Source organism: Neopelma chrysocephalum, unplaced genomic scaffold (assembly GCF_003984885.1).
Source record: "Neopelma chrysocephalum unplaced genomic scaffold, ASM398488v2 Primary Assembly neopelma1_23b, whole genome shotgun sequence".
Lineage (NCBI taxonomy): Eukaryota > Metazoa > Chordata > Aves > Passeriformes > Pipridae > Neopelma > Neopelma chrysocephalum.
Window position 1 is genome coordinate 711380 of NW_020897692.1, and position 26201 is coordinate 737580.

The 26201-nt window shown below is 35.0% G+C and overlaps 1 protein-coding gene across 2 annotated transcripts in view; it reads left to right on the forward strand.

Moving 5' to 3' along the window:
- The window catches only part of ASCC3 (activating signal cointegrator 1 complex subunit 3), a 267886-nt gene that overhangs the window by 202081 nt on the left and 39604 nt on the right, over positions 1-26201 (forward strand). For both annotated transcript variants that reach the window (XM_027694522.1, XM_027694514.1), the window contains exons 31-36: positions 8332-8469; positions 8573-8693; positions 13366-13498; positions 16056-16181; positions 25251-25362; positions 25635-25769. In XM_027694522.1, the coding sequence (XP_027550323.1) occupies positions 8332-8469; positions 8573-8693; positions 13366-13498; positions 16056-16181; positions 25251-25362; positions 25635-25769 (765 nt within the window). The remainder of the gene's footprint in view (positions 1-8331; positions 8470-8572; positions 8694-13365; positions 13499-16055; positions 16182-25250; positions 25363-25634; positions 25770-26201) is intronic.

Genomic DNA, 26201 nt, shown 5'->3' on the forward strand with positions numbered 1-26201 from the left:
CATGTCCTGGGAGCCACTACTATGCTGAAAAGAACTGCAACTGAAACTTCTTCACTTGCTGGAAAAGGCTTTTCTATTAAGAGTCTTTGAATTTCATGTTTCAGAATAAGGTTTCGAAATAGGAGCCAACAAGGACTAGCGGACTTTGCATTTATTAGTTTAATGACATTTGCATACGATTTGTATTTGAATTAATAAGCTGAGTGTTTGGAGCATGAGATACCTACCAAGTTACTCAGTTCTGATTACGTAAATGTAAAAGATGGAGGATTAGTTGTTATATCTTACCACTATTATGCAGAACACAATTCTGTTTGAAGTACCCCCAATTTCAAGTGGATGTTTCTTTAGGTAATTATGGAACTAGTTTGTAGTTTTGTATTTTAAATGAGAATGATTAGCCTGAGTTTCATGTGACATTGAAGCACAGGACAAAACTATAGCAGTGCTACATATATAGTGTATATCCTTCCTAATTCTTTACCCATAATAATTTAATTTTTTTTAATATTTAAAAATTTTAACTTCAAGTTATATTATGGTCAGACTTAGACTAGGTGAAACAGACAAAATTCTCTTCTATTGCTATAACATTTTAAAGTATGAAAAATAGAACTAGCAAATACTTTATAGTAGGTATTCCATGTCTTAATCCCTTGCCCAAATATTTCAAGTTTCTCAATTCCATATGGGATAAAAATGGACCAGTTAGAAAAACTAAACTGTTGTTGCCTTTAAACAAATTTTTTTCATGTCCATCTTTCACATTTGTTTTTTTGTCAACCACTGTTTTTTAGAGGAACTTACAGACAAATTACTTTATTTTCAAAATATTTGTAATTGTTAATCGTGAAGTATGTTGAGATGTAAGAGATTTTTTTATGGGTGTATACAAAGTTAACAAGCTTTGCAACAGACCTTGGCACTTTTTTTTCAGTCAGCCTTATCCATATAATTTTGGCTGACATAAGATTTTTGAGAACTCATTCATTAGTTTTGTTCAGTGATGTAATTGGCTTTGCTATTCTGTGGCTTAAAGTTAAGCTATGTTTATATTAGCTTCCCAGTGGGTAGACTTCATAAGGCTTCTTAGAATGTTGTAAACAATGCCATATATAGAGGACTGATATTGAGGTAGACACAGATTCTTACAGCCATTAAAAGTGTTTCTTCTGTGTTACCCTACTTGGCAGCTTTTCTATGATGGTATCAGAGAGATTCAGACCTTGTGGGGAAGAGATTGGAGTAGGGCAGAGACCAATACTGGGTCTTTGTTACCTTTGTTGTTACCAGTATTGGATCCTTGTTTATCATCATCTTTGCCATCATCTTAGCTTCCCTGATCTTCTCTGTAGAGGTTCTCCTTGTAGTGGTAGTGCCAAACCAGGCTCTCATTTTTGCACTTGTGACCAATTCAGTTCACAAAACTCCAGACTGCTGCTCTTCATGGTACTCTCAGATAACAGGCAAATCCACCTCCATCTCTGCCACTCAGCTCCAAGTTTCAAATTCAGGCAATATATCAATCAGTTATATTTCAAACTACATGAACTTGCATGAAACTTCTGCAATACATATTTGTATATACAAGTGACATACAGAAACAAGCCTTCAACCACTGCCACCAAAGCAGGTAACAGCATGCCTGGGTCATGGAGGAATCATAAAAGATGTTCTTTCCCTCAAAGGAGTCAGTAGTCTAACAGGTGCAACTGAATTATAGTTGAGGAGGAATTTTGTTATATATCCATCTACTGAAAAATATATGTTATAGGCAGCTCCGTTAGGTTTTGGGGGTTGTTCTTCCTGGATGCTGTCCTTGAATTTGATGTCTGGTGTGCAGTTTCTGGCTCATACCCATTGTAGTATTCAGAAAGTTGAAAGGGATTCAGAAGATTGAGACAGCAGTCGCTCGTCGTAATACTGAGCAGTACTTGATGAAAATTGCTGTTTCCAGTACTGATCAGTTTTCCAGTTCCACTGGACCTGTTGCTGCACTACAATAGTTAGATTTGTTTAATATATTCTATGCAACTAAGTTTCAGGTGATGTGCATGTTTTTTGTGAATAAATGTCCACTCAAATACCTCAGGTATTATATATACCTCAGTCGGACCAAGGAAGCTTCCAGCGATGTTGCAATACCCTACTTGCCAAGATTTGTAGATAATACTTCAAAGCTCTTTGCGACATTTTCCAATTGCACATGCAGATGCTCTTCAGGATTTAAGGGAGACTGCCACAGTTTGCCCAGAGTGTAAGTGGGCAGTCTCTTGAAGAAGAAAGAATAGTTACCTATCTTAGAGCCTTAGAAATGTTTTTTAATTTTTCTGTAATGTTCATTGTCCATACACGTTCCAAAATGAGTTCTCCATCCCTCTTATAATATGCAGTAGAGTTTATTTTTCACCAAAGAGTGAAGAAGCAGCAGCAGAAGCTGCCTTCCTTGCCATCCACGGTAGTAGCAAGGACTATTCATTAGACATCACTCTCTAAAGATTGTTTTGGTTATACTTATGAGGCACAGATGCATCATGACAGAAATGTGAATGGGCAGTTCATCTCAAAGAGAAGACTTCACCTGTAAATAGAGTAGTTCTTCCTTTGTTTTTCTTGTTCATTGATGCCAACACACCCGTGGAAAAAGAAAACCTTATGCTTACTCTGCTTTTTTGTATAATCATTAGATGATTTTTAAATACACATATCCTTGCTAAAATACTAATTTGCAGTTGTCAGCCAGGACTGTCATGTTCAAGCTTGTGACCCATAACTTATCTTGTTAAAAGGGACGATAGCTCAGATTATGCTTTTGGAAACAGACAGTGCTACCAGTTTGTGATGGTAAGATTGAGTAAGATGAGTTATACTGTTCTACATTGGGAGCTGACTAAAGAGGAACAAGTCCTTCTCTGTCAGAAATTGCATCTACATCTGTGGTGGTGGAAAATGTTGCAATCTTTTTACAACTTAATTTATTAGAATCAAGTTTTCAGTTTATTTATTTTTCTCTAATGTTTTTACAGCTTTTTGTTTTAACCCAAAACAAAAGTACAAAGTAATATTTACGGTTTATTGTTTGAAGTTAGAATGAAGTTCTCACCAGCAGACAAGCAGGGTGTTTTCTTATTTATTTGGTGGGGTTCTTTTAAAAATTTATTTCCTGTCCAGATACTTGGGGGTTTATTTATTTATTTATTTATTTATTGTATTTACAGTACAAGGAGGCAGAAAAAATGTACCAATGTATATAGTTTTAACTTTAACCACAATGATTTTTGCATTCTGCTTTGTGCATCATTTTGCCATCTGCATCCTGTTAAGACTGTTCTTTATGAAACCTCTAGAAATAACCAATATCCTTTAGAGCAAACATACCTACAATAATATTCAATAGCATCCATATCAGGCAATAGTTAGCTTCCACTGAATTCAAGAGCCCTTGAATGAAGGACATTCATTGACTCCAAAAGAATGAATCAGACCCATACTGATTTTGCCATTTTAGTCACGTGAGTGTGTAAACATGTGTGCACTACTTATGGATTTGTATATGTGTTTGTACACTATGTGGATATATGCATAGACATATGCATGAAAGTGAATTAAATTTTACCAATAGTTCTGGTTTGCATTGCTAATAAAAACAAACCAACCAAACCAAAACCAACAAAAAAATCCCAAGAACTGTTGGAAAGAAAAAAGATGACTTCTCATTCTCTGACCTTTAAATCAAATAACCTGTTATCTCCAGGTTAATATTCTGAGGTAATGTTGTGCTGTAAAACTGCAATAGAAGAATCTGGTCTGTGTCATGAATAGCTATATTGCTGTCATTTAGATGAGACTTTCAGTGTTAATTGTTTTAATATATTATTATGTTTTAATGTATTATTATGTAGTATTAATATATTATATGTTTTAATAATATATCTCAACTGTTTAAACCTTATTTGATAATGTTTCTTCAGTAGTCTTATTTGAGTTGGTTTAGGCATCTTGTTCTGTGTGGGAGAGTTCTGAAGTATAAGCCAACTCTTCATCAAAAATAATTTTCTAAGATGTTATTTTTTCTGCATTTAAAGATCAGGAGGGTACCCAAGAATGATTTCTAAATGTTTCACTCATTATAGAAGTTCAACTTCCTTCTACAAGATGTTGGTTTTATGACACAAAAGTGTGTCATAAAAATTAACATTTAGTTATAACAAGGAGATGTTTTTATTTCACTTAACATCTGTAGCAGATGTGAAATACGTAATTATTTTTGTAAAAGACTTCATAACTTTCACGATTCCTTTGTTTGGCACATCTTTCTTCTATTGGGCATTTTAGACAATTGATAAGCATTATTCAGTGGCATATGGTCTGAGTCTGACGTGCTTTGAAAAGAGTAGAGAGTACTAATAATGAGGATTCTGTGAAAATGGGAAAACCAGCACAACAGATATGCTTTGAGAAAGTATGGGTTTTTAGCATCTTGAAACAATATATCACACTCAAAGGGACAGAATTGGGCTGCACAATCTGTTAGCTCATTCTTGTCCAATCTGGTCTCCTCCTTTCTTTTGGAGCCAGCATTGTCATCAACTTGCTGAATTATACTCTGACTGGAATGTATTTCAGGCACAGGGTAATGTATCTGCTTAAATGGAATCCTATCTTTCTACAAAAGCTTTTTAAGTATAATAAATTTAAAATATATATAAAAAAGTTCTATTAGCTTAAAGTAAATGGTCCAACAGTTTACATATGTGCAGGAACAAAGAAAATGACTACTTAGTAGTTTGAGAAAAATCTAGCTTGTTCAGAAATTAGAATAGAAAATATGGAAATATAGTTTACTTTTTAGAATAGATATTTTGCAATGCTACTAGAGTCCCAAATTGGTTTTCAAAGGTTTTTTTATTAAAAGGCAGATTCCTTATCAACCTAATATTAGGAAAGCACAGGAAATATTTTTGGTTTTTTATCAAAAAAATCTGTGAAGGATAGCAAAACCTTTCAGCGTGGGCCCAATCCTACCTGTCTTGGAGTCCAGGGAAAAATCCCTCCTTGCATTAAGTTCCCTGCATTGGTGTTGTACGGTGGGGGGGGGAGGTTATGTCAGTACTGTGCATATTTCCTTATGTTATTTTAATATACTCATTTTCTGTTATTAAAATATATTTTCTTTACTCTTCTATGAGTAAAACAACATTAGAGTTGTTTTCAGAAAAATAAATAATAATTTAGTTATAAGAATGCAGAAATATTAGATTTGTTTTAAAATCAGAGTGCTGTGTCTGTTTCTGGTTAATGAACCTATTAATTGTGCCATTATTTCCTAATAGAAAGTTATAATGTTCTTACACTACATTGACCTAAGATAGTTATATTTTTAAATAAATTGTCCTGAGAATTTTAAGCCTTGGATTGCACTTATGGGTAAAAGAGTTATGTTTATTACAATGATTTATATGAAAGTAAGAGGTCAGCTAAAAATGACTAGGATTCCCTGCTGCTAAAATGACAGGATAGTAGTACATGCGCCAGCTCTCCTGCTAAGGGTTCTTTAGTTTTCCTGTGGTAAATTACACTGCTTTGCAGGTATGACTAACAGCACCACAGGCCACCGCTGTAATACAAGTCAGAGGGGAAAAAAATAACCGCCACTGATTGTAAAAGCAAGAAGAACATCTTTGAATAAATTCCCAGCAGTGTGAATTTAGGATGTTTTATGCTGGCAACTATATGGCAAAAAGGCTTAGCTCAGGTTCTGTACTGAAAATTACTCACGTTGTAAAACTGCATGTGCTGAAGGAGCAGTCTAATCACTATAGACTAATCCAAATCAGCTAATTTGATCCCCGTACTGCTCTAGAGGAAAAGGGAGTTTAGATTCATTATTTTCCCAATATCACATTCTGCTGATGTGAATAATGGAATAAATGTCATTGGAATTGGCTTCTTCCCTTACATTAAAGACATAACTGTCATGAGGTGCTGATTCTTGACGGGGAGAAGAAAAATTAATTCAGCAATCTTTTACCAATTTTTGAATGCAGAAATTGAGTAAAATGTAAATGCATTCTTCTTGTTCTGTTTTGTTTATTTTTCAGATATTTACCAGTTTTGTTTTCTGTTTTTTCCTCTTAATATCCTGGCAAATATACACATATAGCTATTATTTCTCAAAGTATCTATTTAGCCATGGGGAACCTATGCAGTACTAGTACCACTCCATAAATCCATAGCACAGAAAACATTAATGGGTTCGATAATATTTTTAGTATTGTATGTTGATGGTCATAATTGTAGAGAAAACGGTATATGTGTTCTCATTAGCTGTTTTTTAGTCTTAAAAGCAAAACTCTTTAGGATGGATCATAATTCATGTTGTCCACACTGCAGTCACATGTCTACATGTTGACTAGAGGAATCAAAGGTTTGCTGATTGTATCTTGATAGATAAACTTTATCCTTTAACATATTCTTCTTTCATTCAGGTCTTTACTCTCTTCGACTTATATACCCCTCTTCTTGTTTCCTTTCCTAAATGAACTTATCCCCTCTTCACTTCTCAATTCATTTTTTTTTTCTGCTACCTTTCTTTTCAGTGTTTTATGGTCCCTTTCACTCTTTTCTGCCATCTTCCACTTCCTTTTCTTTTCTATGTGCCAGATCAGTTTATACAGCAAAACTTCTGTGTCTTATAGTATAGGAAGCTCTCAGGAACATCCAGGCAACTGCCTTGTGAGGGAAAGTAAAGTTTAGGAGCTTCCATTGACAGGTCAAATTGGTTGATCTGTCAGAACTTGAACGTGGGTTTTTTTCAGTTGTATTCTCTGTTACTTCCACTTCTTTGTGGTCTGTTAGTCAATACTACTTCAACAAATAGACTTTTTAAATGCTTTGTAATTTGCTCTTCCTAACAAAATTGATTGTTTCACCAAATCTATATTGTTTGTTCGTTTTTTTGTTTTAAAATCCTCAATATGGACTGTTATATTCTCCACCTTTTTTTGTACCTCTTAAGGATTCTTTGTATAATAGTAGTAACATCTTACTTGAGTTTACATATATGAATAATTTTATTCACATTAGGGTCTGAGAATTATAAAACCCAGGAAATATTTAGAGAGGGTACAGTTTTAAACATCAGAAGTGCAACACCTCAGAGTCCAAAGTAGAAATGAAGATATCACTGCAGTCAAGCAAGTATCATATATTGGTACTTTCGGATACTCAGTCCGAGATGAGACTGAACACTGTGTCCAAATTTTTCAGTTACCCTGACTAATTTGTTCTGCACTACTGTTTTTTCTCTAACCTTGACTATACCTCCTATGTTAACCATGAATGATGCTGCCCATAAGTATGCAATATCATCATGCCACTGCTGGTGGCACCAGGAAACCACTAATAAGAGCATAAATTTTAAAGTTCCTGGCTATAATTAAATTAAAATCACATAAAATAATAAACAACCTTAGAAATAAAACAATAAAAGGAATATTGAGGGGTAAAATCACTAAACAAAACAGTTTTGTTCATTATTACTGAGAGGCTTTTCATAGAGGTCATCTACAGAAATGAAGTTTATTATCAAATTTACTACTTGAAAATGTAGGCAAGAAAGATAGTTAAAATGGTAGTACTTAAAATCATTCCAAGTAGTCATCGACATGAGATTTGAAAAATTAGAAATAGTAATAAAAATAGCTTTTTGTCTGGACTTCTAAAAGTTTAAAATGAACGCAATAAATGCTGGGTTTCACTACAGGGTTTGAGTCTATAAATTACAAACTCATACTCAAAAAAAATCAAAATTAATTTACATTTCAGCATGTGAAAAAAAGCTTTCTTGTGAATAATAACTGCAAAATTATCAAACTGAAGAACTATGTCTGTCTTTTCAAAGGCATTAAAGAGAGCCAAATTTATTATGTTACTGGTTGCAGGGATTTGCTATGTTTTTATACCAGTTCTAACCCCTTTGATACTAGGGATTGCATTAAACAAACACAGAACAGAATGCACAGCATTTGCCAGACCTGTCAAGATATTTTCAGCATTTTCATTTCCTTGTCTGTGTTACTTAGCATGTCAATAAAGTCATGTGCATTTCCTATTCCCCCCTTATCATTAATATAAGTATTTTATTTTTTTAGACTAAAACCAGACTTTTCAGAGACTGAAGAAGGCTCTGTTTTCCTGTTTATATAAACAGCACTGAGCAAATTATCCTTGCTGAAAAAAAAAAAAGGAAAAAAAAATAACGACAATCCTAAAAGTTTAAAATTTCTAGGTAATCTGTTTTAAAACATGAAATTATTCTTTCTGTTACAGATGAATGACATTATAGTGACAGTTAGAGATTCAAATCTGAAGCTGACACTTGCTTTTGGAATAGGCATGCACCATGCAGGTCTGCATGAAAGGGACAGAAAAACTGTGGAAGAACTGTTTGTGAACTGCAAAATCCAGGTACATGTGTTCTTTTTGAATCCTACCATAATGAGTTTTACATGGAATTTTAAAAGTTGGCTTTTTGTTACATATACCTCATTAATCTTTCTTTCTGTCTTAGGTTCTTATTGCTACAAGCACATTAGCTTGGGGTGTAAATTTTCCAGCTCATTTAGTAATTGTTAAAGGAACAGAATACTATGATGGAAAAACAAGGCGTTACGTGGATTATCCCATTACAGGTACTGACATAAATTATGGAAATGTTCCTATGTTGAAATGTATTTTAATCATGTGCAAATGATCTGAATTGTTTAGTAACTGATCACTGAAAATACCTAATCTGGGTACAAACTAGGAGAGATGAGGAAAAGATTTCTTTGTTTAATGCAAGTTGTAAGAGAACTCTTAAGACTTTATGTACTAATGAAAATGTTTCTGTTTTGCAAATCTTTTTTCATGCTAAATTCCTTTAATGTGTATCATCCAAAATATACATTAAACAATTAAAGAGACAATTTAGCTATGTAGTTAGTTGTAAAAAAGGAATGTTTTCATGCCTGCAATTTTTTTTTCATTTTTTAAACCTTTTCTAAATAGAAACAAATTTCCAACCGTAAACTTAGCCGTGGTTTAAAACACAACAGTTGAATCACATATGTATGAGAAAATAAAGTGTTTACATAGTTACTTGACAGTAAATGAAAAACCTTAACTAGTCTAGTAGGTTCACTGATGTAAGGAATACTTCAGAAATAAGCAGCTAAATTAAATATTTGAATTTCGGTCTTGACACAGACTTTTATTGCTTTCTGGCTCTGGTAAATTCATGTTCTGCAGTGTTTTCAACTAGCCTTAGAAAGTTAACCATGGAAGAACTTCTTTCAGAGTTCAGACAGGGAGAATATTTGTCTGGATGGTACTAAGCTTGAAGAATGAGGACAATCTAAATTTATTCCAGGTTTCCTGTTCTGTTTTCCCTTTCTCTTTTCACAAGAGCAAGTTTATTATTAAATAATCCTATACTACACTAGTAATGTATACACCTAAGGACAATCCAAATATTATTTGTAAAGTAAATAGAGAGCTTGCATCTTTTTAGCCATGCAATGTCTTTTCACCCGTGCACTCTTTTTCAGTAAGAGGAGTTTAGTAATGAAAAAATGCTCAAAATGAAAATACTGCAGGGGTTACTTCTTCAAGTAACCCATCATAAGGCTTAATTTAGTGGTTAGTGCTCTGCAGGAAACTTGGGATCAATTTCCAGACCAACTGTCTTGTTCAGAGATTCTGGTATGACCTGGGAGTTTATCCATGCACACTTGTATTCTGTGACAGGCTTTGGCTGATGTAAACTTAGTAGAAATAGTCTCGGCAGCAAAGTAGTATCTTGCTTGTGCCAACTGGAAGACCAGTGATGACTGACTTTATTACTGAATGAGGAAAAGGGCCAAAGAAAGAAATCAACTGAAACTTTAAATTTTATGTTGAATCTGTGGGACTGTCAGAAATCAGTAATAGAGAAAACAACATACTTTGAAGAAATCAGAAACTCAATAAGCATTGGAGGCTTTCTATGCTGTTTTAGAAACCTGTTGTACAGGTACTCACAAAGGCTTTAGAGAATGCTGATACTTTTACTCTTTATTGCCTTTTTTAATTCAGGCAACTTCAACACTGGGAGTTCAATTCCTGCTTTTTCAATAAGACTTGGGATGAGGGAGGGGGTGGATGGAATACCACCATCTGTGATGGAAGCATTCAGATTTTGTTGTCTGCACTGCAACAGAAAATGCAGATTCCTTACTTTATGAAGAAACATGTGGTGTTGTTTGCCTAAAGCAGTTTTATTTTTAACTTTCTAGAGAATATTTGTGCATCTGGAATAGGTAGCACAGTTTTGCAGCAGCAATAAAATGAAATATAATTAATTTCTTTCTGAAATACTTCCAAAATTTCCCAATACTGTCTTTAATGCTGCCCTCAAGCTATGCCTTCACTGTTCCATCGTAGTATTACTTGGTTTTCCCTACCAAAGTTACCTTTCTGTATCAGGAATGCATTTGGCTCCAAGGAAGCAGCTGAGGGCAGAATGAATCACTGTGGAGTGTTCATTAATTTCAAAATAAGCAAGAATGCTTCTTTGAGTGAAGTCAGAGGTTTTGGGGAGTGCCTTTTCTCAGTTACCAGACATTTATTTAGTCAGCCAGTTGGATCATATTTAACATTTCAGGAGTTTAGTCCAGTGATTAAAAGCAGCCAAGGAACATATAGTCAGTAAAGAAAATATTGGGTTTGTATAATTACATAGTGGATATTGGCAAAAACAGTTTCCTGATGCTTTTTAGTAAATCTATTTCCTATATGGTATTATGCACAATTTAATTTACCACATTAAAGTCGTTTCATCACCCTCCTGTGCATACACCTGTTCAGAAGCAGCAGATTTAAATAGTTTCATTTTTACATTTTAATGTCACTCCTAAACTAACAGAAGGAATATACTGATAAAAAACATTGTTGTCTATATAGCTTGTCAGTACACAAGTGAAAACGTTACTAAAAACTCACCATTGGGTGTCTGTTTCTCCTGTAATGGTCCACTGATGTATCCCATTGTCTCTGGATTTTCTTTACCCAGCTGAGCTTTGGGCCAAAAGCTTATTGATTCTGAACTCAAAGAAATCTCTTTTCGAAATGCCCAGTACTGCAAGCCACATGTTGGGCAGGTATGATAGAGCTCATAGGGAATAAACAAAACATAAAAAAGTTTTAAAATAAAGATGTAAAACTTACTTAGGAATTGCTTTCCATTGTTTCTTCTAAGTTAAACAGCAGTTAGAGGTACCAGAAAGGAATCAGAGCTCTGTTGAACAGGACACAAAACAGCATGTGCAGATGCACTTCTCAGATAAGACACAAACAAATAAATGATAAGCATACTTATCTTAGTGGCCAGCTAGCAAGTTGAGCATGTTTTGCATAAACTAGTATTTTCAATGTTCATAAAAGTCATTAACTGGTATGTACAAATAATGATGTGTAGGCAGAGTAGTAGAGGTAAGCTTTAGCTGTACCAGCTTTTAAATTTTTATATTGTGATCTGATATAGGGACAACATAGGATATGAAACCATCTCTACTCCTGTGCTAATAACTAATATAACTTGTCGTGAAATTTGAGTGGAATTAGAAATTGCCTTTAGCATTTTATCTCTCAAATACTCAAAACCTAGGAAATCATGTCTAGCAGAAAAGCTTATATGAGAAACTTGTTGTCATGGTTTGAAAAGGCCCAAAATCCAATTCTGATTCCTAGCCCCCCTCCCACATCTCAACCCCATGTGAGATGGGTTTTCCAGACAGAAACACAAGACTCAATATGGGGGGAAGGAGTATATTACAGGACTGTACAAATAAATAAATAGTATAATACACTGCATACAATCTTAACTCTATATCTATCTCTACCATGACAATAATATTTATAATGGGCCAAATCTCTTCTCCCTCCAAATAAAAGTCCAGGAGAGAAGAAGAAGAAAAGACCCGTTCCAATCTCTCAGCAGCAGGTCTCTCTCTAGGCAGCAGGCTCTCTTCTTCTCTTCCAGGCAGTTGCAGCTGGATCCTTGCCAATGCACACGAGGGAGGCCTCCAAGCCTCTCTCGGCCCTCCGTCCTCAAAACGGGGGTCTTTCTGTGGACTGCTTGACCCCAGACACGGTTGCATCACCACGGTCATATCACGAAGCACAGGGGTCTTCGTGACGGTCTGGTATCCTCAGGGGAAATCAAGCCCCTGTGCAGAGCTCCCATGCTCTGTCTCAAAGATGGCTGCCAGCTTCTCTGAAGCTGGAGCAGGGGGGGCCAAGGTCACCCCACACACACACTCTCCTTCGGCCGTCCTGGCTTATCTCTCAGGAGGCCATGAGCTTCTTAGCTCCTCTCAGCAGTGCATACTGCACTTTAGGACTCCTCTTAGTCCACCACCCCCTCCTCTTTCTCAGAGGGGTCTCTCTAGGGAGTTCGGGGGTTTTGGTTTGTCCAGTTCTTACCCTGAAACTCTGTTCCTGCTGCTGGCTCGGTTCTCTTCCTGCTGCTGCTTTTCCTTCTCCTCAGACATCTCTGTGTCTTCCATGCAGCATACCGGCTTCTGCTGCTCCTGTGGTCCTTATCAGTTGGCTCTTTGCCACTGCTCTTCGGACGCTGCTGTGTCTACTGCTGCTCCGTCTGCCTACTCACAGTGGAGAAAACTCCTTCGGCTTCTCAGACACAGGCACTTAGTTCAGTTCAACACCATTCCAAGTCCACATAGCCCCCCAGCTGGGGGCTGGGGGGGGCCGGAGGCCCCAAGGGCTCCCTGAGCCCCTTCCTCGTGGCTCTCACAACATGGCCACTTCTTCTTCCAACAAGTACCACCAGTACCACCTCTTCTCTTCCGGTGGAGAGATATGTTTATATTTTGCAGGAGCACTGATTGGGTCAAACCCCAAGGGTCACCACCCCCTTGGGGGTTACCACTTTTAGCTTCAGGGGGGAAAACCTGGTTCAAACCACTACACTTGTATAAATGTGAAGTCAAATATTTGAAAATTGGAAAATAATACAAACTTGTCATTGTTGCCTTCATGAGTTTTCTTGCTCATCATCTTCAATTGCATATGACCAAATGAGGGATGGATGTGGAATGGAAGGAGAGTAGATGAAATTTGTATTAGACATAAGCTAGGATTCTGTTGCAGTGGTGGTCTGCAGTATGCAGGAAGATAAGTCTCTGCCAGAAAGAAGTTCATCATAAAGTTATCTGAGATAGAAAAAAACAAAAATCCTGTGTTGTAAATTAAACAGACATAAATACATTTATTTATGCATCCAAGCAAATACATTTGGTTTATACATTATTGTCTCTTTGGCAGATGTACTTCAGATGATGGGACGTGCTGGCAGACCACAGTTTGATGACCAAGGAAAAGCTGTAATTCTAGTTCATGATATTAAGAAAGACTTCTACAAAAAATTCCTTTATGAACCTTTCCCAGTGGAATCAAGGTAAAGATAAAGCAATCAGTAAAGCTGATCTAACTATAAACAATACTACAAATGAGGGACAGAGGAAATGGAAACAAAATTCCTGTGCTGGAAAACTCCTACATATTGGAGTCAAGAGGAAGATAATTTTTAAAAAAATATTACCCATATTTACCTATCTTTCTTCCCTGACTTTTCAAGCATTGTTGAGCTCTTCAGTCCATTCCCAAATAACACTACAAATACCTCTCTGGTTCCAGGTGTTGTCTCAGACATGTAAATGAGAACACAAACTGTTTTCAAGGGCAGGGTTTAGGACAACTATACATGATTATCAGAGCCCTCTTTGAAATTCTGTGACAAATTCTTAATAGCAAAAAGTAGGTGAGTTTCTAACACTTTTCACCTAGAGTACTTGTATCATTATTCAAAATTGTACATTCTTCAAAATTTCACAAGTTCAACGAGAAATCTACATGGCATAAACTCTTACTAATACACTTTCAACATTTCTTTGCTTTCAAAATTGCAACATTTTTGTCAGAAACGTAGAAACACTACCTTTTTCCAGCCTCTCTGAACTTAGTTTGCTGTCTGGCATAATGTAATTTGTGCCTTGGTTTTGATATTTTTGATATACTTAGTTGTTCAACTAGAAACCCAACTAGTTACATCGGTCTTCTGTAGATGCATCTTTCATGGAGGAATTCTCAGACGTCTGATAAAGCATGAACATTACTGAAAGCTTTTCTCAGTGATGAAGAAGTATAATTCTCCTAAGGAAACTTCATCCCTTAGCATAAGCGATAATGGGAGCTTTATTCTGCTCAGGAAATTTGTAAGAGCTTGAGAGTGCAATCCACCTATGTAATGTAGTTGAAATGGACTGGTGTTTTTGAAAATTAACTTCTGTGGTGCACAGACAGACACATGACTTTTTCAAACAGAAAATGTGGAGACATACATTTCATTTCCTTAGGAAACCATACTTTTTTAACATAGAAATTTCATTTAGCACAAAAGGCTAGGAGTTACACTTCTTCAAAATGATAGCAAATAAGTCAAAAGAGTGGTGTGATTAAAATATTGATGATATATCCAGACTGCATGGCACTAGCATAAGCTAAGGAATATCTCTGTTCATTGGTAAGTGGTGTTTCTAAATAAAGAAATTGTATCTTCAATATAACAGTAGTAATCACACCTTTTTCCTGTTTGGAAGGCTATAAATATTCTGTGTTTCTGGTAGCTCATTTTGTGTGTAACTTTGTAACTTGATATATTCCATCTTTTGCTATAAAGAAAGAATATTTGATAACCTTTCAGATGAAGATTCACATGTTAATAACAATCTCCCTAAGTTCTGTGTAGGTTGTGAACCAATTAACTTAGATTTGTCTCAGTCACTTTTATGATCAAGTATTTGAAGAGGCTTCATGTCTTCAAAGAGAAACTCTCTGAGTGTTTTGGAGGGGTTTTAGTTTGGAATGCTTTCCTATCTGTTCTGCCAAAGAGCAGATTTATCAGCTTTGTATAGTATTTCCAATTTGTAAAATTAAACTTCATATTTTTTTAATTAAAGTTTTTCCTAAAAGGCATTGTCTATGTATTAGTTGTAAGACTTGAGTACTCAACTCATATAACAGGCCTTGTGCTCTCCTTGATCATGGGCCTGAAACACCACACATTAGAAACAAAAGAAAAAGCACTCATTATTGTGGAATTGGATCATCTGTCCGGTTTCTGTTGGAAATCTGTGTAGAACACCTGCAGTTCTGACCTTTAGAAGCATTCAGTCAGCAATATAGAGTAGTAAAACAGCTACTCAAGCCAAATTATTCTTTACTTTTAGCAACAGGGAAAGAACATTGGGAAAAGAAAAAGGATTATAGTATGAGAAAAATTAGATTGAACCTGAAGGATACTTGCAATTCTCTGATTGAACTCTAGCCAGGCATGATCTCATTAGATACCCTAATGGAGGTCTTTGTTCCATTTAATGACACAGTATTTTATTTTTTAAGAATGACTTTAACTGCTTTTGTTCTTCTGTGTTTTTGAGTTTAGATCTTTCTGGGTAAAAGTAGCTGCTCTTCTTTTTTTCTTTAACGTTGGATGAAGATGAGGCAAAATCTGGGGGAAGCAGTTTTGATGTAATTTTAATAACCCTCAAGTATTTGTCAAGTATTAGCTAAGCTATTGCCACTGTTTCATTTCCTGTTTGTCTTTCCAGATGATTCTCTATTGGATTAAACCAGCATGATCATATGGTCAACATACAATATTCAGAAGTTACCACTGAGTAGCTCCATCTGAATACATTCCATGAATGACTTAAACTTGTGCATTCTTGGTCCAGTAAAAAATAATTTGAGCTTCATTCCACTATCATGTAAAGGAGATGACTGGCCTTGCATTTACATTCCCCCTTCTTCCCCTCTTCTCTTTTACCAGAAGATAAATATATAGTATTTTCAGATTAAAAGTAATAAACCTTTTAATGGACAACTCTACAAAATATATTACCTGTCTTTGTGATTGTAAAGTCAGCTAAGTCCTCTTGTTTCCTGTTCTTCAGCTTGTTAGAAGTGCTGGCTGACCACTTGAATGCTGAAATTGCTGCTGGAACTATTACATCTAAGCAGGATGCAATGGATTATATCACCTGGACTTACTTCTTCCGTCGACTTATAATGAACCCAAGGTGAGTATACAATACAAATGCAATTTATTCTCGAGGTAACTTGAGGTTAGAGTTGACACAAAGGTGATCCGTCTGCTGTTGGAGCCTAGAATACTTAGCAGTCTCCAGTGTAGGAGCATTACTGGCCCACACATGGAATAAATCTTTGTGTGCACATTTTTTTATAATTTTTTCTCTAAATATAAATGCATTTTTTGGCAGATAACTTTACAACTTGGTGACAACTATAAAATAGCCTTATTGAGAAGGCTACATCAGCATCCCTAAAATAAAATTCCAGATTATCACATTCCTTCAGATATTGTATTTATAATGCAATTCTTTTTTTTTTAGCTACCACATTGATATGTTCTGCCCAGTTTTCTTTAGAAAATTTATTAAGACCTGGACTTTCCTAATAAATGAGAGAATAGCTATCAGCTGTTTCTCTGTGATAAGGTTTGCTTTCATTAGGGTATCCTGGTGAAACCATGTGTGCAATATTTTTGATGATTGCTATCATCCTGCCTAGCTCCAGCTGGTATGCAGATCATTCTGAGCTGTTCCAGCTATGTAGCCTGCCTTTGCCACAATGCTGTTTTGGGTAAATGGAATGTTACCTGCCATGTGATCAATCACTCACCTGCCAAAATAATGTGGCAAATAAAGAATTAATCATTTAGATCACTGCATATTTTTTAATGTACTCCAGAATGTTGTATTTCTGAAATCATGTTAATGTCCATAACATTTGGCCAGATTTTCAGCTGGGTTCTTTATGGGCAACTGCTGCTGGGAGCCTACAGGTTATAAAATAATTTTCTTTAATCCTTTTTAGTCTTTATTAGTTTTGAATTCTGAATCTAGTCCTATGCTGAGGATCTCCCACAAAACAAACAGAATTTCCATCTAATCTTCTTGGGAAATAAAAAATGCAGAGTGTTAGAACTGTAAACTAAGGAAAACATATTTAACCTTCTCACTTCATAGCTAACAAAATGCATACATTTATATGGAAGGTATTTCTCTTCTGAGAGTGACAAACAGCTAGATTCTGATTTTGTGTAGGTTAGATGTTATACTTTTTTAATATAAAGAATAAGTATTGTTTCTTTAAAATGTCTTGCTCTTGGATTACTGTGGTAAAGTTTTTTAGTTGATTTGATTTTGGCAAGCTTTGATCATGTGGTATCTGTGGTAGGTAGATTATTAAAGACACAACATATAGCCCAAAGGTAAGTGTAGAATATAGAAATATCATTGTTTTAATTGAATAGGCAAGCTCTTCCCGATATAAAAGAAGGTTTCCACTGGAGGTTGGCATGTTGACTGATGGTCCTTTTTTCTCTGCAGTTTCTTTATTGTCATGGAAAGCTAAATCTGGAGTTATCAATTTCAAATTTAAAGCAAAAGTTCTGTTATTCTGAGAGAATTGTGGGAAGAAATTTGGGAGGAGAGGGGAAGAAAAAAACATTTCATAATGAGATACAGAGCCTTTGTAGTGAAAAGCGAGATGAACAGATCTTGAGTAGTCATGACCATAATGCTAGGATAGGAATGTCTGTTGAAGTTTCTAATGAAGTTGGAGTCTTCCATTGGAACACCACACATGCAGGTTGGAACAGTTCGCAAGTTGAGCTGCTTTACCCCCTGTGTTATCCACACCGGTACTCAGCATTCCTTTTATATTCAGTCATGAAGGGAGAAAAATGAAGGATATTATTAACTCTCTCAAAGAGGTCACTTCTAGATACAAAGCGCAAATGTAATGAATGTGCATGCATTCCATTCTTTGATATGATAATAATATGAAGTTTCATTCAAAGTTACTAATTATCCAGTTAGTAGTTTTCCTGGACCTACTGTCTGGGGTATTTCCAGACCTCTTACAAGCCGAGCAAGCAGTTCCAGCATGGTCAGTGTTTGAATGAGATACATCCAAGGAAAATTGAAGTTTTGTGAACAGAAGTCAGTGACAGTTGAGATAACTTTGAACAAATTGCAATATGAATGGAGTTTACTGTGCCATAAATGAGCATATGAATTGATTGATATTGTGAAACAAGAACTATTTGCAGCCTGTAATAATCCAAAGATTTTAGGTGTTTTTTTTTCAAAAGAGTAGGAGCACAATTACTGATTTTTGGTTTACCCAGTACCCACTCAGTGTCACTTGATAGAAGTGTTCTTTATCATGTCCTGCCCCAAAGCAATTTTGTTGACTTTCTCTCCACTGTGAAACAAGAACTATTTTCCAGACAGCAGGTGATTGTACCTTAGTGGTGAATAAGTAATTCCTGTATGCATGATTATTAAATTGCCTTGGGATTCATTGGCATAAAAGTCATTGCATGTGATGCTGTAAATCCCCAAAATAATGGGGATTAGATAATATGCAGAAGATTTATATTCTCATTTATTGCCAGTTTTAGCTACTTGTATGTTAAAGCTGCATAAACAAATGTAGGATCATCCTGTTCCCATCCAGTAACATAAAATGCCTTACAGAATGCCTACAATTTGTACTGTTTAAGTAATGGTAATCCAGATTTGTTGTGAGATAGAGATCAAAGTATCCTTTTGCTCTAAGTGTCCAGGTTTCTTCGAAACATCAAGTCATTATGAAAGTTTTTCTGTCAAACTTGAGATAATTTGTTAAACTTGTGATGATTTTTTTTTAGTGGTATGGAAAATCTTTGCACGTTAAAATACTTCTTTTCATCAAACCATTTTAATTTTCTTGTTTGATGAACCTCTGTCTTTCAAAATCTGTGGAATGGGTTTTAATAGTCTAGTTGAGAGAAGCAATTGAGCTATTGATTTGGGGGAGTAGAGTAGCTGAGTGCTAGTTTTGTTTAGAGGCACACCAACTAGTTGTGCACATGCTGTTCAGGAGATGATGTGCAAACAAGAGGGGTGGTCCAAATAAAACTGTTTATCAAAGTGTATCAGTCTCAATATCCAGAGTTTCTTCTCTGTTCTTCCCCATGTTAAGTCAAAGTTTCTGTGCTACTTCGGTCAAGTACTACAATGTGTTCTCCTTTCCACGTAGAGCTGTGGTCGATATGTTCTTTACTTAGTCAAGGTCACACATGACAGATCAGTGAAGTACCCTGTTCTTGGCAAGGGGCTATTTTGACAGGTCCATCTATCTTCCTTCCTTGTCTGAAATGCCTTGATTATTTCATTCTTTTACCTTTATAAAAGTTTATAAGCTGCAACTTTCTACAAAAGAGAAATGGCTATGGGAAACATTTTCTGTAAATCAGGTTATGATATTTTCCAGATACATGTGCAGCAAAAGAGAAATAGAAATTTACAACATATGTAAAGTTAAGCAGAATCAGCTTTCAATTGGAAATTTAATTTTTAGATATTCTGAGAGCACATATCACATCACTCTTAAAATGTGTGTGGCTATTTTTTGTATTTATAAATATATATGAGAGTGCATCTGTGTACATGTACACGCTTACAAAATCAGTGTTCTATGTAAATTCCTTGTGAAGACCTGAAAAAAAAATTCTATTAATTCATTCTGAGAATTATTGTTAGGGTTTTTTTTTTTCACTTTATATCAGTCTTACGAAGTTTTCTGGAGTGAATGAATAATACAGCATAAATTATAAATAAGTTATCTCGGACTGCTGCTCTTATCATCATACACTTATGTTTTGCTTTAAATTTCAGTTTCACAGTATGACTAGCTGAGCATGTGAATAAAACATCTGAATACAAATTATAATTGTATAATTGTATACTGCTCCGGTATAGTTTCTGGTATTGAGATGACTGGTAATATCAGGATAGAAGTCAGTCAGGATAGAATACATATGTATTTCAGTGACCTAAATCACAGTTATTCGGAATCTTGGGGTTAGTTTGGAATTGTATCAGAAGGGGGAATTACTGAAGAAAGTTAAATTAGCTAAGATTAAGAGATAAAATGAAAAAGTTTGGCAGTAGCTACTAAAAGAAGCTAGAACATGCAAGTATATTACACTGCAGTAATTACCAATATTCCTATTTTGAGTTGGTAAAGAGATATTTCACAGGGTGGACTCTTCCTTTTACAGTGACATTCAGATCTATATGCATGCTCAGATACATATGCATTTATGTATATATTCCATAAATGACAGCTATAGACATTATTATGAATTTCATTCTTTTGAATTGTTAGGGTCACAGTGATGTGAAAAGTACAGGAATGTAGTTCATGATATGGTTTTACCAAATATTCAGACAAATAAAGTGTCTCTGAGTCTGTCAGACAGGGAAGCCCTAGGCTGCTGAGCATTTGAGCCGCCTTCTATTCCCCACTGCTGCAATCTTAGGTGAGAATACGAAGCTGAAGAACCCACATATCTACATTCAGAAAGCAAATTCACATAATTGTCTTCCTACTTTTGGGTATGATTTACCTGTACAAATTATCTGTTGGAATATATGATAGGAAAAAGAAATGTCCAATCAACATGTAAGGAAATTTACGTGTGTCTATTACCTCTCATTTCTCATCAACGCACCTTGAGAGGTAAACTTTCTTGTAAATGTTATGATTAGAAGCACTGATGTGGAGGAAAATACCTTGATGATGTCAGAGAAGTTGGACTGGTTTTTTGTTCTTACATAGCCACAATGTACAGTATACTAAAAGCTGATTAAACATAGCAGTGTATCTATTTCTCATACCTGGCGTAAGCAAATATACAGATGCGAGAAAATATGATAGAAGTAAAATACAGAAAGACATAACTGTCTGCAGCATTTGTGAGCACTGTAATGCATTTTAGCAAGCCAGTCATGGATTCCAGAATCAATCAGTAATGCCTTAAAAACAGAAGTGAGTTGGTACATTGGTTCATAGCTCTGTGGCTGTGTAGGTTCATCAATTGTGCCATATACTCCATACCATTTCCATGGTACCATTTGAAGATGGCAGCTGCTGAAGGCCACAAGCTGATGAAAGTAAATATAATTGATGAATGCAGTAAAGGGACTTACAAAAAATTACTATCTGTGCTCCCCCATACTTGTTCATAACAAAATTCTGCTTTCAGAACTGTAAAATCTCAGAAAGCACACTTTCTTGCTATAAACTAAATGCTGTGGATTCATCTTTTCGTGCATTTGCTTCAAAAGACCTACTAGATGGTTTTTTCTTTTAATATTTTTACCTGACTCTGTCACCAATTTTCATTATGTGTGTCACCATTACTACCGTATAATCTGAACATAAAAAACATGGTGCTGTAACAAATGACTTCACAGCATTGACAGTTATAGCAGGACCATTTCAAGGCTGATGAAAAATTTCCCAGAGAAATCTCAGGTCAGGTTTACATAAGCTGAACAGGAAATGATTGCCACCATTCACATTAAATCCTAAATGTTTTGTGTAACTTCATCTACATTTTATGTTCCTGCACGTCTCTCTGTCTCTCTCAGCTGATGAAATTCCACACTTCCTTAGATTAGAGAAATAAGTTCATGTTTCACAGTTTGTTGTTCTTGCTAAGCTCTACAAGGTTTTGGGATTTTAAATATGTTTTTAAAAGAGAATAAAAAGTTCCTTCAGTTTTTGATTGTTTAAATTTTACATACTTTGTAAATTTTTATGATAGCTAGGGGTTTGTTATTGCTTTTTCCCTATGGACTACTAATGGAAGTTAGCCTGTCTAGCCCATGTGCTAGATGCTATTAGGATAAAACTGCCTTTGACTTTCACACCTCTCAGGGGACGAGTAATTGTTGTGTTCAAACAGCCTGTAATTGTGATCCCGCTGGCTTTCTCAGTGCGCTTCTGGCTATTAGAATCATTAAACAACTCAGCACCTGTTAACAGCATTGTAAATATTCAACCCTGCTTGTGTGCAGGTTGAGTCCAATATAGGAGAAGGCTTACAGAGCCCAGCCTCATAAATTAGAGCTTCTGACAAGTCAATTATTGTGAAACTGGGCTTCACTGTGAAATAAATGAAATGGTGTGCTGATAAAAAGGTAGGCTGTCTGTTTATAGCAAAGGGAAAATAATGACTAGATGATTCAATGCAGTGAGCATGAAACTGCATTGTTTTTATTCTTTATCTGTAATTAAATAGATAGGTAATATGGCTTCATAGAGAAACTCAGGTACAATGCAGGTTTTATACTTGGAGCATACCAACATGCAGAATTCAACTTGCATTTATGCCTGCACATTGAAAATACTGTCTAATGTCATGATACCTCTGTTTACACCAATGATTTTAACACAGTCTTTGAAGACAAATGGCTTTGATTTTTATTAGGGGAAAATGTGCTGAATTACCAAGAAGATCCTGTGGGTGTGCTCAAAATTATATTTACCCCATTACAAATAGTAGTTAAAACATACTGGTACCACTTCACTCAAGATTGCAAACCATTTAAAATTTTTCTTTACATTGTTTTATTTGTACTAGGCAGCTAGATATTTACTCCTTTGACAAAAAAATTACGAAAAAACTGCAAATTTAAAATTCTCATAATTTTTAAAAGGCATTATAAATTCCTTTTATGATTATAACTTCAATGTTAAATGCTACAAATTAGGCAGAGCACAAGATAAAATCTGTTTGAATTAGTGTCTTAAATTAAAGTCTCAATAAAGAATTTCAGTGTACTGCCTATGTTTCTTCCTTTGTTTTATTAGTATTAATCATCAGTGTTATGGTACTGCAAATAAAAGTGCTGAAATTATATGGTGAAAGTCTGAATACCATGACAACAAAGTACCTTAATTATAAGCATTTTGGTGGTGTTCTGTTCAATTTAGAGAAAAATACTAATGAAATAGAAAATATTTTCACATCATTAAACAAGTTAGCTAGCTAATGTGCTCAGTTATTTTCAAAAGGTAAACAAAATTTTACAAAGTGATTTCTGCTAATAAGCAGAAACTAAATGTTTTCAGTGGTGTCAGGCAGATAAAAGGGGCAGGTGGAAATATTTATCGTTTTGTATGATTACTATATTACTTCAGTAAATTTAAAAGGGAACTCATAAAAATTAGGTTGCACCAAAACAAGAAGTTTTCTTTGCATGAGGCTGATTATATATGGCTACCTACCATATAAAGTGTTTTAGTCAATACAAATATTTCTCTTGGGTTTGGACAATAGCTATGTTTTAAGCATGAACCCATAGAAAATGTCAGAGTTGAATACTCCACAGCCTATGCTTTGTTGTTGTCTAATGTAGCTGACTGCTACCAGAACAGATTTTTTTAGTCTTTTTCTTATGGTAGTACTGTTTTACTCCTACTTAACCCAATTATAAGTAAACATTCAAAGCTTCACAGAATTAATCCCATAATTTGGAATTAATAAGAAGAGGAAAAAAATCTGGAAATTACAAGACTGCTATTTAGCATTCAGGCTTTTTAAGTTATGATACTGCTATTTAAAAAGATAAATGTTAGAAACTTTGTTTAAGAAAATAATAGTGCAAATCAGATTCTGTAAATGAAGCAATTATGGAAGAATGTAGTATATAAAAATGCAATTCCATCTTTTGAAATTTGCAAACAGCAGCATTATAGTAAATGAAATCAAGCTTAACTCAGAGAATGGGATACATCTGCCCAAATATAGCATCAACAACTGCACTGGTTGTCTAAAGTTCTTTCTTTTTTCATCAGTGATTACATTTCACCTTATCCTAAAGCAGATCTTAAAGTACTTCAGATTAATAGCATTCTGCAAGCAAATATTTCTTTCAGTTGGTAATGAGGGGAGTTAAAAAACTAACTCAGGTGCAGCTGTAACTTTGTAAAATTGGTTAAAATTAATCTTGGCAGTGTTTTGCAGCCAGTTGTTCACCTGCACAAAATAGCACTGAAAGAACCTACTCTCCATTACAGCATGTGGTATTGTTTCAAATGGGGATGCTGAGTACATCATAACAGTAGGAAGTCTTAGTAAAGCAACTAGTTAGAACAAAGGAGCATCTTTCATCATTGCAGCAATCTCAATAGTCTATTTGTGCGACAGTATTTGGCAGAATTAAATGAGCGGGGACTAACTTTTTTATTGTGGTTTTTAATATTTCAGTAAATCATCAATTTTTTTTGTTTGTTTGAATTCTACTTTGAAATTGCATGATTTAATTGTTCTGCTTAAATTCAGAATTCTATACCTTTCTGAGCATGCTTATACCTTTCTTTATTGCTCATTGAACTGTATTGTTAGTTTCTGAATTGGTGTCTTTGTTGAATCAAGGACACAAGTTCTTACTGCATTTTTGTCTGGAGCAAAAGTTCTCACTGGACTTAGTTTGTTTGAGCAAAAATCTAATAATACGCCTTAAGTTCTACAGTTAAAGAGTGCAAACTTCAGTCACTGTGTCTTTTTTATAGGCTGGCATAAAAGTATGAAGAGTTTTCCTTCATACAGAGAACAAAGAGCCCTTGTGACTATATAGTTTACCTAAACATTTTACATGACAGTGAATATGTGAAGTAACCACATTGACAAATACTCTATTCTTTTTTTTAGCAATTTTAACTTTGAGAATAAAATGACACAGAAATATAACAACAAACACTAACATTTGGATTGGTGTAAGTTTAATTTTTCAAGAGATGTCACTATATGCCTAGTTTTTACTTTCAGAGTTCCAGGATGTAAGAACAGTTGCTCTCCTCGGTGGGTTTTCTTCCTTTCTCTTGAAGTTAAAATGCTGTTACTTGTGTTAATATTGCTTGTCCACTTTCATGCTTATCAGGAAAGTGTACTTATGCCATCAGGAAAATTTTCCCGCTAACACAACATAGCCAGTCCAGTTCTGTTTGTATCAACCTTTCTCTTAATAGGTAAATTGCCATCTTTCCATATGTACATGCTTGTCTTATGTTGGTTACTACCACAAACCGTTTAAGAATTATGAATTTCTTTTTAGTCTTTATAAGATAATAGTTTTGTGTTTAATTGTTTAATGTGAATAGTTGCTGTTCCAAGTATATGTGTATTGTAGAAGCCTTGATAGTTTTCTTACAAGATGTTATTGTTAGAAATCTTCAGAGTGTAAAAAATATTCATGTAATGCATCTGTTTTCAATTTATCTAGTTACTATAACTTGGATGATGTGAGCCATGACACTATGAATAAGTACCTCTCAAGCCTTGTTGAGAAATCCCTGTTTGATTTGGAATGCTCCTACTGTATTGAAATTGGGGAGGTAAGACTAATCTATGCCTTACAAGATTCAGTAAGATACATGCTCCTAAAAGTTGTGAACAGCAAGATACATGCTCCTTGATTTGAGATGTTAGTTTGTCTATGGAGCTCTTTGTAAGGCTTATGTTGAAAACTGTTGTGGCTAAATTTTGATGCTAAATCATTTTTGCTGTTCTCTCCTATAAAGTAGTCTTAACGTATTTCACAGTTATGTAGGAACCCTTAATATTGAACCACTTGGCAACCACGTATATTTGATTCCTCTTCAAACAGGATAATCGCAGCATTGAACCTGTGACATACGGCCGTATTGCTTCCTATTACTATTTGAAGCATCCAACCATTGGGATGTTCAAAGAGCAGTTGAAACCTGAAAGCAACATTGAAGAATTGCTCTTAATTCTGACAGTAAGTGCTGATATTTTCTTAACTTTAACATGCATACTTTTTGACTCTTTAAAGACAGAAGTGTATGAAAAAAACACCCCAAAATAAGGAAAAACCTTTCTTTCCTGATCTATAATTTAATTTTTTATTGTTTTGAGAAATATACCTGAATAATTTCTGATGTTTCAAGTGTTTCATCAAATCAGTGTATCAAAATTAATTTATACGTTTCTTTCTCTTCTTATATCCCTTTATAAGGACAGGATCTATACAAATCTGATGTTTGTCCTTTCTAAGTTAGGTATAATACTAAAATGCCTGAGTAATAACTGTATGTCCTAAATCTGTAGCAGGACCATCACTTTGCCCTGGACAATCGGGAAGATACAGAACTTTAAGAATTAAGGGAAAAACCTCTTTTCTAAAATGTCTTCTTATCCTTTTCCCACACGC